The sequence below is a fragment of the Chiloscyllium plagiosum genome, unplaced genomic scaffold, assembly GCF_037043375.1.
Source record: "Chiloscyllium plagiosum isolate Xiang-an unplaced genomic scaffold, Cpla_swu_hap1 HiC_scaffold_1, whole genome shotgun sequence".
Lineage (NCBI taxonomy): Eukaryota > Metazoa > Chordata > Chondrichthyes > Orectolobiformes > Hemiscylliidae > Chiloscyllium > Chiloscyllium plagiosum.
Window position 1 is genome coordinate 131,616,225 of NW_028270139.1, and position 12,976 is coordinate 131,629,200.

The 12,976-nt window shown below is 41.9% G+C and overlaps 1 protein-coding gene across 4 annotated transcripts in view; it reads left to right on the forward strand.

Moving 5' to 3' along the window:
• The window catches only part of dym (dymeclin), a 548,842-nt gene that overhangs the window by 90,218 nt on the left and 445,648 nt on the right, over positions 1-12,976 (forward strand). For all 4 annotated transcript variants that reach the window (XM_043718287.2, XM_087990764.1, XM_087990771.1 and 1 more), the window contains one exon: positions 3,826-3,951. In XM_043718287.2, the coding sequence (XP_043574222.1) occupies positions 3,826-3,951 (126 nt within the window). The remainder of the gene's footprint in view (positions 1-3,825; positions 3,952-12,976) is intronic.

Consider the following 12,976-nt stretch of genomic DNA (forward strand, 5'->3'; position numbering starts at 1 on the left):
CGAAAGCTAGTGTGCTTCCAATTAAACCTGTTGGACTATAACCTGGTGTTGTGATTTTTAACTTTGTACACCCCAGTCCAACACCGGCATCTCCGAATCATGGTTAACTACAGCTGTTATGGAGAGCATCAGATTGGAAGAAAAGACATAGTGTGGTAAGCCAGAGGATTTGGAAAGTTTTAAAGATCAACAGAAGATGACAAAAAAAGGGAGAAAATAAACTTTGAGGGTAAACTTGCATATAATATTAAGATGGACAGCAAGCACTTTTTAAAACATAAAAAAGGAAGACAGAAACAAATGTGAATATAGGCTGAGAGCATGAGGCTGGGTAATAATGAGTAATTAGGATGTGGCAGAAGCATTGAATAAATATTTTGTACAGTCTTCACAATAAAATGCATTAATAGCATTCCAACATTGCTAAGTAAGCAAGGTAAAAGATGAAACAGAAATAAATACGATAACTATTGCTGTAGAAAAATATGCTAGGGAAACTAATGAGGCTAAAGACTAATAAGTCATCTAGATCTGATAAGATGCATCCTTGGAATTTAAAGGAAATAACTACAGAGTTAGTAGCTGGACTGATAATCTTCCAAGAATCCTTAGATTCTGGAAAGATCCCAGAGAATTGGAAAATGTCAATGTAACATCTTTCTTCCAAAAAATGGAAGGAAACCAGTAATTATATGCCACTTAACGTAATGTCTGTTCTTGGAAGTGTTAGAGTCTATTCTAATGAAGTCTTTTCTATCGTGAAGAATTTTTTTCTGACAAATTTAATACAATTATTTGCGGATGTAACAGGCAGCATAAATGAAATGGAAGCAGTGGATAAAATAGATTTGGATTTTTAGAAGGTGTTTCATAAAGGACGCATATAAAGCTACTTTATAGCATAAGATCCCATGGTGTTGGAGGTAGTGTATCAGTATGAATAGATTGATTAAGTAATGGAAGATAGAGTTGGGATAAGAGACATTTTCAGGATGGTAATCTGTAACTAGTGAAATGCCACATGGGCCGGTGCTAGGTCCACAGTTATTTGCAATATATTCATGATTTGGATGAGGAAGATGCATTTACTATAGCCAGGTTTGTGAATGACACAAAAATAGATGGAAGGCAAGTGGTGAGGATGACACAAAGAGCCTTTAGAGGGAGGTAGACAGGTTAGATGAATGGGCAAAAAGCTGAGTGACTAATGTGGGGAAAATGTGAGCTTGTGTACTTCGGCAGAAGAATAGAGGAATTGAATATTATTTAAGTGGAGAAAGACATCAGAAAATTATAGACGAGGGTATTGAGAGTTCTCTCCTGTGAAATACAGAAAGTTAGCATCTGAGTTCAGTGAATAATAGGGAAGGCAAATAAAATGTTGGCCTTTATTTCAAAGGGAATAGAATATAAAAGTGGGGAGTTTTGCTAAAATTATACAAGGCACTAATTAGGCTGCATCTGGAATACTATGAACAGTTTTTGGTCCCTTATCTAAAAGATATATTGACTTTGGAGGCAGTACAGAGAACATTTACTGATATGATACTAGGTATGGAAAGACTGTCTTATGTGAAGAAGTTGAGTTGTTTTGAGTCTGATCCCACTGGGGTTAGAAGGATGAGTGGCGATATTATCGTAAGGTTCAAGTTGCTTACTTGACTTGATAGGATAAGTGTGGAGAGGTTGTTTCCCCTTGTGGGAGAGTCTCTGACCAGAGAGAATAATCTCAGAATAAGGGGTTGCATATTTCAGACAGATGAGGATGCATTTCTTTCAGAGGTTAGTGAATCTGTGGAGTTCTTTACCACAGCGGACTGTTGTCACTCTACTTTTATCATGCAGCTTTCTAATTTCCTACCGAACTCCCAGTCCTTTGAGTAAAGTAATGGAAGATAGAGTTGGGAAAAGAGAGATATTTTCAGGATGGTAACCTGTAACTAGAGTACATCCTTTTTCTATCTGTGTGGACATAATTGTTGGCTGTCCACTTCCTCCTCCTCCTCCTCCACACTGTGCTGTGCAGCTGTTCAGAGACATTGTTAACCCTTTTACTAGAAAGTCATCAAAATGATCCTGGGTTCATGTCTGTGCTTGCATTTTACTGTACTTATTGAACTTCCTTCCAGTTTTCTTCATGCCTGCATAGCACCTTGCACGGTGCCATGAACTTTGCTACGGCTGCATTCCACAGATACACAATCAGTTTGAACTGAATACTCTTTAGGGAGTAAAATGGACTTAGGAGAATGTTTATTTTGAGGCATTCTCTCTCTCCCTGCATGCTCTTAAGCTGCAGGCTGAACACAAGTGTGCTATGCATGAGGCTGTCAATCTTCTAGATATGCAGCAGTGGTACCATATAAATCTAGAACTTTAAAACCGAGAGTTCAAATTGTTGCAGTTGATACTGTTTTAATATGTGGTTGTTAAACTAGAAAGGGTACAGAAAATATTTACAAGAATGTTGCCGGAACTGGAAGGTTTGAGTTGTGGAGATAGGATGGATAGGCTGGGCATTTCTTTCCTTGGAGCATCAGAGGCTGACAGGTGGTATTGTAGTGGTTTATAAAAATCAAGAGGGGCATAGGTAAGATGAATAGCCAAGGTCTTTTTTTCCAAGGGGAGCGTATTCCAAAGCTAGAAGGCATAGGTTAAGGTGAGAGGGGAAAGATTTAAGAGATCTAGGAGGCAACATTTTTGAAGGGTGGTGTGTGTATGAAATAAGCCAGTGGAAGTGGTAGAGGAAAGTACAATTACAATATTTAAAAGGCATTTGGAAAGGTACATGAAGAGGAAAGGTTTAGAGGGATATGGGCCAAACGCTTGCAAATGGGGTTAGTTCAGGAAGAAGGGCTAATGCCCGAAACGTCGATTCTCCTGTTCCCTAGATGCTGCCTGACCTGCTGCACTTTTCCAGCAACACATTTCCATCTTAGTTCAGTTTGGGATACCTGCTTAGCACGGGCAACTTGGACTGAAGGGTCTGTTTCCATGCTGTTTGGCTCAGTAACCTAAGACATGAGCCACTTGGAGTAAAGTACTAAGTACTTTAAATTTAATCTTTATTAAATAAAAGATATTGACATAATAAGTTCTATTGTTGAGAGTAACCTTTAAATGTTAAGAGTATTTGTGCCTTTACCAATTTCAAATAATAGATTGCAGGTTGTTCTACTATAACATGTTGGTTGCATTCTTGTGCAAACCTGTGTTATAGAAAAATCGCACTTCAGAAACAGCGGTTGAAGTGCAGCCAATGCACATTTTAAAAGTTTGTGCTTTAGAAACAGTGTCCCCAATTTGTCAATTGTGTTACAGCGAATTAGAGTTAATGAAATGCATGTTATAGCAGAACAAACTGTTCATAAAAATGTTTAAGCTAAGTGAAAGGTCAGGCCTGACAGAATGCATTGCATGCAATGCTATGTTACATTAAGTACGTATTTTTATTTCTTTAGCTTTTTCACATTTTGTATGTCCTAATTTGGCATCCACAAGTTCCGAAAGAGATCACTAATCATATCTGAAACTGATTACTATCTCTGGATATTATTTCTCAGATATATGGAAGCAAGATGAATCTCTCTCTTGTTGGTGCTGAAACTTGCAAAATTTGCTCAGAGTAAGATCAAAGTTGGTACTTCCTGGTATTAATTTAACTACTTGTTCATTTTGTTGAACTATTGCAAGCATATCAGTTTTTTGAAATGCTTTATGTAAATGAAATGTACTTAGTGTAGGCTACCTGTGAAGTAATGTGTTTAGGAAATGTATATTTAATTGATAGCATATTGATTTTAACTCTTGATTCTTTTCTTGCAGAGATATTACATATAGTATTCTTCTTGAATCTGTGACTACGCTTTTAGTTCTACTGTCTTACCAGCTATTCCAGAAGGAAATCATTCGAGAGAGTTTAATATACAAATGTTTGATGGAAGGTCAATGGTATGTCAGTTTCATTTAAAGTATGATTTGATATTTTCTGATGTATTTTCTAATGCATATGTATGTTGCAAAGCCTACATGTGTACGCAAACAGCTTGAATGTTAGTCTGTTAAAAGGAGGTCAGAGAACGTTAACCATGAGTATAGCAGAGCTTTAATCATTATGGTGAACGGCTATTAAATTTTTCCTACAGGTTGGAAGCTATCTTTCAGAACAAAGCTGCAGCAAAACTAGAGAAATGAACAGGATTGCAAATGAAAATAGTCATAAAAAGACTTATCGGTTTAGTAACTGGGCATGAATTTACTATTGGTATTAAATACTATCCTGTTTCGGTTAGAATGAAGGGAGATAATGGAATTTTGGTATTGTTGCTGAACTAGGTTGGTTGGAATATTCTGGACACCCAGTTCTGGGAATTAAAAGTCTAATGAAGACCACAATAACATTGTTGTAAAGTCTCACCTACTTCTTTAGATAAGGAAAACTGCTATCCTTACCTGACCTGGCCTATATGTGACACTTAATTTCTCTGCTTAATTGTGGTTGACTCTTAAATTGGGAGAGCTGTTTCACAATGTTCAGGCATCAGTCTGTTGCAGCACACTCAAAATTGTGCATTGCAGGATAGACGCTGAAGAGATGCTGGAACAGTGCTCGACAGTCAGGAGAGACACGGCCTGGCATTTACACCAGCCCTCACCTCCCGCTTCCTCACTCATTGACTCTCACTATCTCTCTCAACGCTGTACCTACCTCCCTCTCTGCCCCATCCCCCTCTTCCCAGAAAGGTGCAGCAGTCAGCAAAGAAGGCACATTGAATGTTTGCCTTAATATTGAGAGGATTTCAGTTCAGGAACATGCATACCTTGCTACCATTATACAGGACCTTAGTGAGACCACACATGGTGTGTGATCTTCATCTCCTTATCTGAGGAAGGATGCTGTCATTGTAGAGGGAGTGCAGCAAAGGTTTACGAAATGGATTCCAGCAATGGCAGGGTTGACTTTTGAAGAGAGATTGAGTTATCCAGGACTGTATTCACTGGAGTTTAATATAAACCTAACAGATTCAGACAGGTTAGATGCAGGAATGGTGGAGCGTCCTGACCCAGGGGCCGTAGTACAAAGATAAGGGGAAAACCTTTTAGGACTGATACAAGGAGAAATTTCTTCATCGAGAGTGTGGTGAACCTGTTGAATTCACTACCACAGAAAATGATTTAGGCCAAAACATTGTGTTTTCAATAAGGAAGTAGACATAGCTTTGTGGCAAAAGGAATCAACGAATTTGGTGTACGGGATTAGGGCATTGAACACTATGATCATGGCTGATCATTGAGATTGGTGGAGCAGGGCTGAGGAATTGAATGGCCCATTTCTGCTCCCTCTCTTCTAGTTTCTATGCTTGTAAAATAAGGTCAGTAGTGGGGATATCCACTGCGCAATGTTCATCATTTGAAACTCCTCAAACACTGAAGCAGTCAAAACACAGCAATACCTGGACAAAACTCTTGGCAAGTGATGAGAATGACTCATCAGGAAATGGAACTGGACGAGCCATATAAATACTGAGACTGCAAAAGTAGGTCAGAGACTTGGAATCCTTCAGTGGGTTTACCTCCTGACTTTAGAAAACATGTTCCACATCTGCAAGGTGCAGGTTAGGTACATGATAACAATACTCCCTACTTGCAGCGTTCCCTCTAAACTGTGAGGCTGTGCTCAGATTCCACTGAGGTTGCTGATTGGCATGCAGATGCATTGCCTTCTGGTTTTGGAAATTGATGCTGTGCATGGACCTTGCATGTCCAAACGTCTTTATTCCTTCTAAAGACTTTTTTTATTGCTTGCCTGGATTAGTGCAGCACCAACAATGCTCCACTCAGCAGCAGTGTGTTCCATAAACAGCATGCACAGCAGGAATTCTTGGACAGCACATTCCAATCCCACAGTCACAGCCATCTTGAAGGGCAAGGGCAGCAGATGCTATAGGGCCTTAAGCTACGCACTGTCCCAACCTGGAAATATATCCATTTCTTCAGTGTTGCTGGGTCAGAATCCTGGACATCCCTCTCTAACAGCACCTACACCAGATTGACTGCAGCAGTTCATGAAGGAAACTCACCACAATCTCCTCGGGCAATTAGAGATGGCAATAATCTCTGGCCCACCCAATGATGGCCATATCCCATGAATGAAGAATAAAAACAAATCAGTGAAGGCCATAGAAATTTTCCTTGACAAAATTAGATATGGAATGCATTTGGCTTATTATTTCTTATAGGTGGTTATTGAAATTGAATCACACATGGCATTCAAGATTAAATTTAGGTAACACTTGAGCAATACAAATATTGCAGTTTCTGAGGAAGGATGATGTGCAAGTTTTATTTTAAAGAAACATTGTGCACTTTAAAATGATGTGATTCTTTTAACTTACACAATTCTGCAGTTTCCTCATGCATAGTACTTAACCTCAAAGCTGGATAGTTTTGTAAGTAAATTTTGCTTTCTGCAGAAAATTTCTTCTGCAACTTCTTTTTTTGAAAAAACATTATGGTACAACACATTTGCAGTATATTTTTGTTTATTTAGACCTACCTTTTATATTGGTACTTTTCTAATTTGTATTTTTTAATACATAATATTTGCCAGTAGATGGTGCTGGAGGCTATTTTAGATATTGCATGAGGCAACCACAGCAATTTATTGTGGACATAGTATAGTAATAATCTTGCCAGATTGGTAATTTAGAAGTGTTGGCTAGTTTTTTTGGGAATGCTAATTCAGATCCAATTACAGCAACTGCTGGAATTTAAATCCAGTTAGTCAGTAAATTCAATGAATTATTAACAATTTGGAATTATGCGATGATTTTAGTGTTTGTGACCTTGCAACCCTTTTATTGTAAAAATATATCTGGTTCACTAATATCCTTTCAAAAAGGATATTTGCTATTCTTAGTTAGTTTGGCTTACATTTGACTCCAGACACACAGCAATGTGATTACCTTCAGACTGACCCTGAAATAGCTTTGCAACCCACTCGACTGTACCAAATCACTAAAGTCAAAAAGGAATAAAAATAGATGCAATTCTCGCACTGACTTAAGCACAATATGCAATCTTGCGAAGTCCTCTTTACCAACATCTGAAGGTTTATGCTACGATCATGAGCAGTCACCAAGGCTAACCGCAGTCTGACATAATATATCCCAGACGCCACTGTCATTATCCCTGTTGTCCCTCTGATAGATGGATCTGGCGGCGTGGTGACTCAGTGGTTAGGACTGGTGCCTCACGGTGCCAGGGGTCTGGTTCGATTCCAGCCTCTGGCGACTGTGTGTGTGGAGTTTGCACATTTTCCTCATGTCTTTGTGGGTTTCCTCTGGGTGCTCCGGTTTCCTTCCACAATCCAAGAATGTGCAGGTTAGGTGAGTTGGCCAAGCTAAATTGTCCATAATGTTCAGGGATTTATAGGTTAGGTGCATGGATGTTTGTGAATGTGATGCCAGTCAAGTCGGCTGCTTTGGCCTGGATGGTGTCAGGTTTCTTGAGTGTTGTTAGAGCTGTACTTATCCAGTCAATTGGGATGTGTTCCATCACATTTTGGACTTGTGCCTTGCTGATGGTGAACAGGTTTGAGAATCAGGAAGTGAATTACTTACTGCAAGATTCCTAGCTTCTATCCTGCTCTTATAGCCACTATTTATCTCTAGTCTAGTTGAGTTTCTGGTTAATGATAACCCCCAGGATATTCATATTGGGGTTTCACTGATGCTAATGCCATTGAATGTCAAGTGGCAGTGGTTAGATTATCTCTACCTGGTAATGGCAATTATGAGGCGTTTGTGTGAAGCGAGTATCAAGTGAATATTTAAAAACAAATTTTAAAAAGCACTGAGGGTGACACCGTATACTTTTGGCAGCATCCTTGACCTTAAATTTACCTGAAATGTGTTGCTGGAACAGCACAGCAGGTCAGGCAGCATCCAGGGAACAGGAGAATCAACGTTTCGGGCATAAGCCCTTCAGGAAGGGCTTATGCCCGAAACGTCGATTCTCCTGTTCTCTGGATGCTGCCTGACCTGCTGCGCTGTTCCAGCAACACATTTCAGCTCTGATCTCCAGCATCTGCAGACCTCACTTTCTCCTTAAATTTACCTGGACCATCTCTGACACCTCTCTCCCCTTACGGGACCTCTCCATCTCCATTAATGACGACTGACTTGACACTGACATTCTTTACAAACCCACCGACTCCCACAGCTACCTGGATTATACTTCTTCCCACCCTACCTCCTGCAAAAATGTCATCCCGTATTCCCAATTCTTCTGTCTCCACCGTATCTGCTCCCAGGAGGACTAGTTCCACCACAGAACACACCAGATGGCCTCCTCCTTTAGAGACTGCAATTTCCCTTCCCATGTGGTTAAAGATGCCCTCCAATGCATCTCGTCCACATCCCGCACCCCTGCCCTCAGAACCCCCCCCCCCCCCCCCCCCCCTCCAACCATAACAAGGACAGAACGCCCCTGGTGCTCACCTTCCACTCTACCAACCTTCGCATAAACCAAATCATCCGACGACATTTCCGCCACCTCCAAATGGACCCCACCACCAGGGATATATTTCCCTCCCCACCCCTTTCCACCTTCCGCAAAGACCATTCCCTCCATGACTACCTGGTCAGATCCACTCCCCCCAACAACCCATCCTCCCATCCTGGCACCTTCCCCTGCCACCACAGGAATTGCAAAACCTGCGCCCACATCACCTCCCTCACCTCCATCCAATGCCCCAAAGGAGCCTTCCACATCCATCAAAATTTTACCTGCACATCCACTAATATCATTTATTGTATCCGTTGCTCCCAATGCGGTCTCCTCTACATTGGGGAGACTGGACGCCTCCCACCAGAGCGCTTTAGGCAACATCTCTGGGATACCTGCACCAATCAACCACACCGCCCTGGGGCCCAACATTTCAACTCCCCCTCCCACTCAGCCGAGGACATGGAGGTCCTCGATGCCTAGAGGAAGAACGCCTCATCTTCCGCCTCAGAGCACTTCAACCAGGGCATCAATATGGACTTCACCAGTTTCCTTATTTCCCCTTCCCCCACCTTGCCCCAATTCCAAACTTCCAGCTCAGCACCACCCTCATGACCTGTCCTACCTGCCTATCTTCCTTTCCACTTATCCACTCCACCCTCCTCCCTGACCTATCACCTCCTTTCCCACCCCCATTCACCTATTGTACTCTATGCTACTTTTGCCCCATCCCACCCTCCTCTCATTTATCTCTTCACCCTGCAGGCACTCTGCCTCTATTCCTGATGAAGGGCTTTTGCCCGAAACGTCGATTTTCTTGCTCCTCGGATGCTGTCTGAACTGCTGTTCTTTTCCAGCAGCACTCTAATCTAGAATCTGGTTTCCAGCATCTGCAGTCCTTGTTTTTACCTATATATCTCATTCTGTCATTACCATCAAACCAAGGGGGGGTTAACCCTAGTACAATGAAGACTGCAGGGAGGGAGGCATGCTAGGAACAATGCCAGGGATGCCTAAAAGTGAAATATCAACCTGGTGAAGCTACAAGTGTGCCAAAATTGTCAGCAGAGTTCCAAGGTAGCTCAACCCTCTGAGAGATGGTAAGGAAGGACTTTTTGGGGTGTGGGTACAGCATTTCTTCAGGAGAAATGATAGTGCTAAAGAGGATATTCTAGACATGTTAACTTGTCATTGTGTTTTAAAACAACAGAAATAACATTATACGACTGGGTGTATTTCATACCCCACCAAATAGTGGGACTTGAATTCTTCTGATATATGGTGGTATACTAATACAGGATGCTGTTTACGAATGTTGATACTTACGAGCACGATCTTTTACATGGTTTTGAGTGAGAGGCCTGACATATGAAGATTTCCTGTATTAAAGAATGGCTGCTTTCCTTGTCCTGCATTGTGCTCTAACTTGCGAATTAGACTACAGAACAGAACCTGTTTACAATCTGGCAATTGCCTGTACTGTGGATATCAGAGATAAGGACGTGTGTTCAGGAGAATTGAATTGATGCACAACTTCTTGGTCTAATAAGGAAGAAGGTATTTCTGGAACTGTATCTGGGAGTCAAGGTGGATTAGTTTCTGTGGCCAGCAGAGAAAAAGAAGAATGGTGTGTTATTTCCCTGGTGCCAGGATCAAGGATGTCTCAGAGAGGGTGCAGAATGTTTTCATGGGGGAGAGGAGCCAACAGGAGGTCATTGTCCACATTGGAACCAACGACATTGGAAAGGAAAAGGTTGAGACTCTGAAGGGAGATTACAGAGTTAGGCAGAAATTTAAAAAGGAAGTCCTTAAGGGTAGTAATATCTGGATTACTCCCAGTGCTACGAGCTAGTGAGGGCAGGAATAGGAGGATAGAGCAGATGAATGCATGGCTGAGGAGATGGTGAATGGGAGAAGGATTCATATTTCTGGATCATTGGAATCTCTTTTGGGGTAGAAGTGACCTGTACAAGAAGGACGGATTGCACCTAAATTGGAAGGGGACTAATATACTGGCAGGGAAATTTGCCAAAACTGCTTGGGAGGATTTAAACTAGTAAGGTGGGGGGGGGTGGGACCCAGGGAGATAGAGAGGAAAGAGATTGATCTGAGACTGGTACAGCTGAGAACAGAAGTGAGTCAAACAGTGAGGGCAGGCAGGGACAAGATAGGACTAATAAATTAAACTGCAATTATTTCAATGCAAGGGGTCTAAAAGGGAAGGCAGGTGAACTAGGCATGGTTAGGAACATGGGACTGGGGTATCATAGCAATTACAGAAACATGGCTCAGGGATGGGCAGGACTGGCAGCTTAATGTTCCAGGATACAAATGCTACAGGAGGATAGAAAGGGAGGCAAGAAAGGAGGGGGAGTGGCATTTTTGATAAGGGATAGCATTACAGTTGTGCTGAGGGAGGATATTCCCTGAAATACATCCAGGGAGGTTATTTGGCTGGAACTGAGAAATAAGATGATCACCTTATTGGGATTGTATTATAGACCTCCCCCATAGTCCGAGGGAAATTCTTAAGTGTGTACAAGACAATTTTCTGATTCAGTATGTGGATGTACCTACTAGAGAAGGTGCAAAACTTGACCTACTCTTGGGAAATAAGGCAGGGCAGGTGACTGAGGTGTCAGTGGGTGAGCACTTTGGGGCCAGCGATCATAATTCTATTCATTTTAAAATCGTGATGGAAAAGGATAGAGCAGATCTAAAAGTTGAAGCCCTAAATTGGAGAAAGGCCAATTTTGACGGTATTAGGCAAGAACCTTCGAAAGCTGATTGGAGGCAGATGTTCGCAGGTAAAGGGACGGCTGGAAAATGGGAAGCCTTCAGAAATGAGATAACAAGAATCCAGAGAAAGTATATTCCTGTTAGGGTGAAAGGAAAGGCTGATAGGTATTGGGAACGCTGGATGACAAAAGAAATTGAGGGTTTGGTTAAGAAAAAGGAAGCATATGTCAGGTATTGACAGGATAGATCGAGTGAATCCTTAGGAGAATATAAAGGAAGTAGGAGTATACTTAAGAGGGAAATCAGGAGGGCAAAACGGGGACATGAAATAGCTTTGGCAAATAGAATTAAGGAGAATCCAAAGGGTTTTTACAAATATATTAAGGACAAAAGGGTAACTAGGGAGAGAATAGGGCCCCTCCAAGATCAGCAAGGCGGCCTTTGTGTAGAGCCACAGAAAATGGGGGAGATACTAAATGAATATTTTGCATCAGTATTTACTGTGGAAAAGGATATGGAAGATTTGGACTGTAGGGAAATAGATGGTGACATCTTGCAAAATGTCCAGATTACAGAGGATGAAGTGCTGGATGTCTTGAAATGATTAAAGGTGGATAAATCCCCAGGACCTGATCAGGTGTACCCGAGAACTCTGTGGGAAGCTAGAGAAGTGATTGGTGAGCCTCTTGCTGAGATATTTGTATCATCGATAGTCACAGGTGAGGTGCCGGAAGACTAGAGGTTGGCAAACGTGGTGCCACTGTTTAAGAAGGGCGGAAAAGACAAGCCAGGAAACTATCGACCGGTGAGCCTGACCTCAGTGGTGGGCAAGGTTTTGGAGGGAATCCTGAGGGACAGGATGTATATGTATTTGGAAAGGCAAGGACTGATTCGGGATAGTCAACATGGTTTTGTGCATGGGAAATTATGTCTGTCAAACTTGATTGAGTTTTTTGGTGAAGTAACAAAGAAGATTGAGGGCAGAGCAGTAAATGTGATCTATATGGACTTGAGTAAGGCGTTCGACAAGGTTCCCCATGGGAGACTGATTAGCAAGGTGAGATCTCATGGAATAAAGGGAGAACTAGCCATTTGGATACAGAACTGGCTCAAAGGTAGAAGACAGAGGGTGGTGGTGGAGGGTTGTTTTTTAGACTGGAGGCCTGTGACCAGTGGAGTGCCACATGGATCGGTGCTGGGCCCTCTACTTTTTGTCATTTACATAAATGATTTGGATGGGAGCATATGAGGTACAGTTGGTAAGTTTGTGGATGACACCAAAATTGGAGGTGTAGTGGACAGCGAAGAGGGTTATCTCAGATTACAACAGTATCTGGACCAGATGGGCCAATGGGCTGAGAAGTGGCAGATGGAGTTTAATTCACATAAATGTGAGGTGCTGCATTTTGGGAAAGCAAATCTTAGCAGGACTTATACACTTCATGGTAAGGTCCTAGGGAGTGTTGCCGAACAGAGACCTTGGAGTGCAGGTTCTTAGCTCCTTGAAAGTGGAGTCGCAGGTAGATAAGATAGTGAAGGCGGCATTTGGTATGCTTTCCTTTATTAGTCGGAGTATTGAGTACAGGAGTTGGGAGGTAATGTTGCGGCTCTACAGGGCATTGGTTAGGCCATTGTTGGAATATTGCATGCAATTCTGGTCTCCTTCCTATTGGAAAGATGCTGTGAAACTTGAAAGGGTTCAGAAAAGATTTGCAAGGATGTTGCCAGG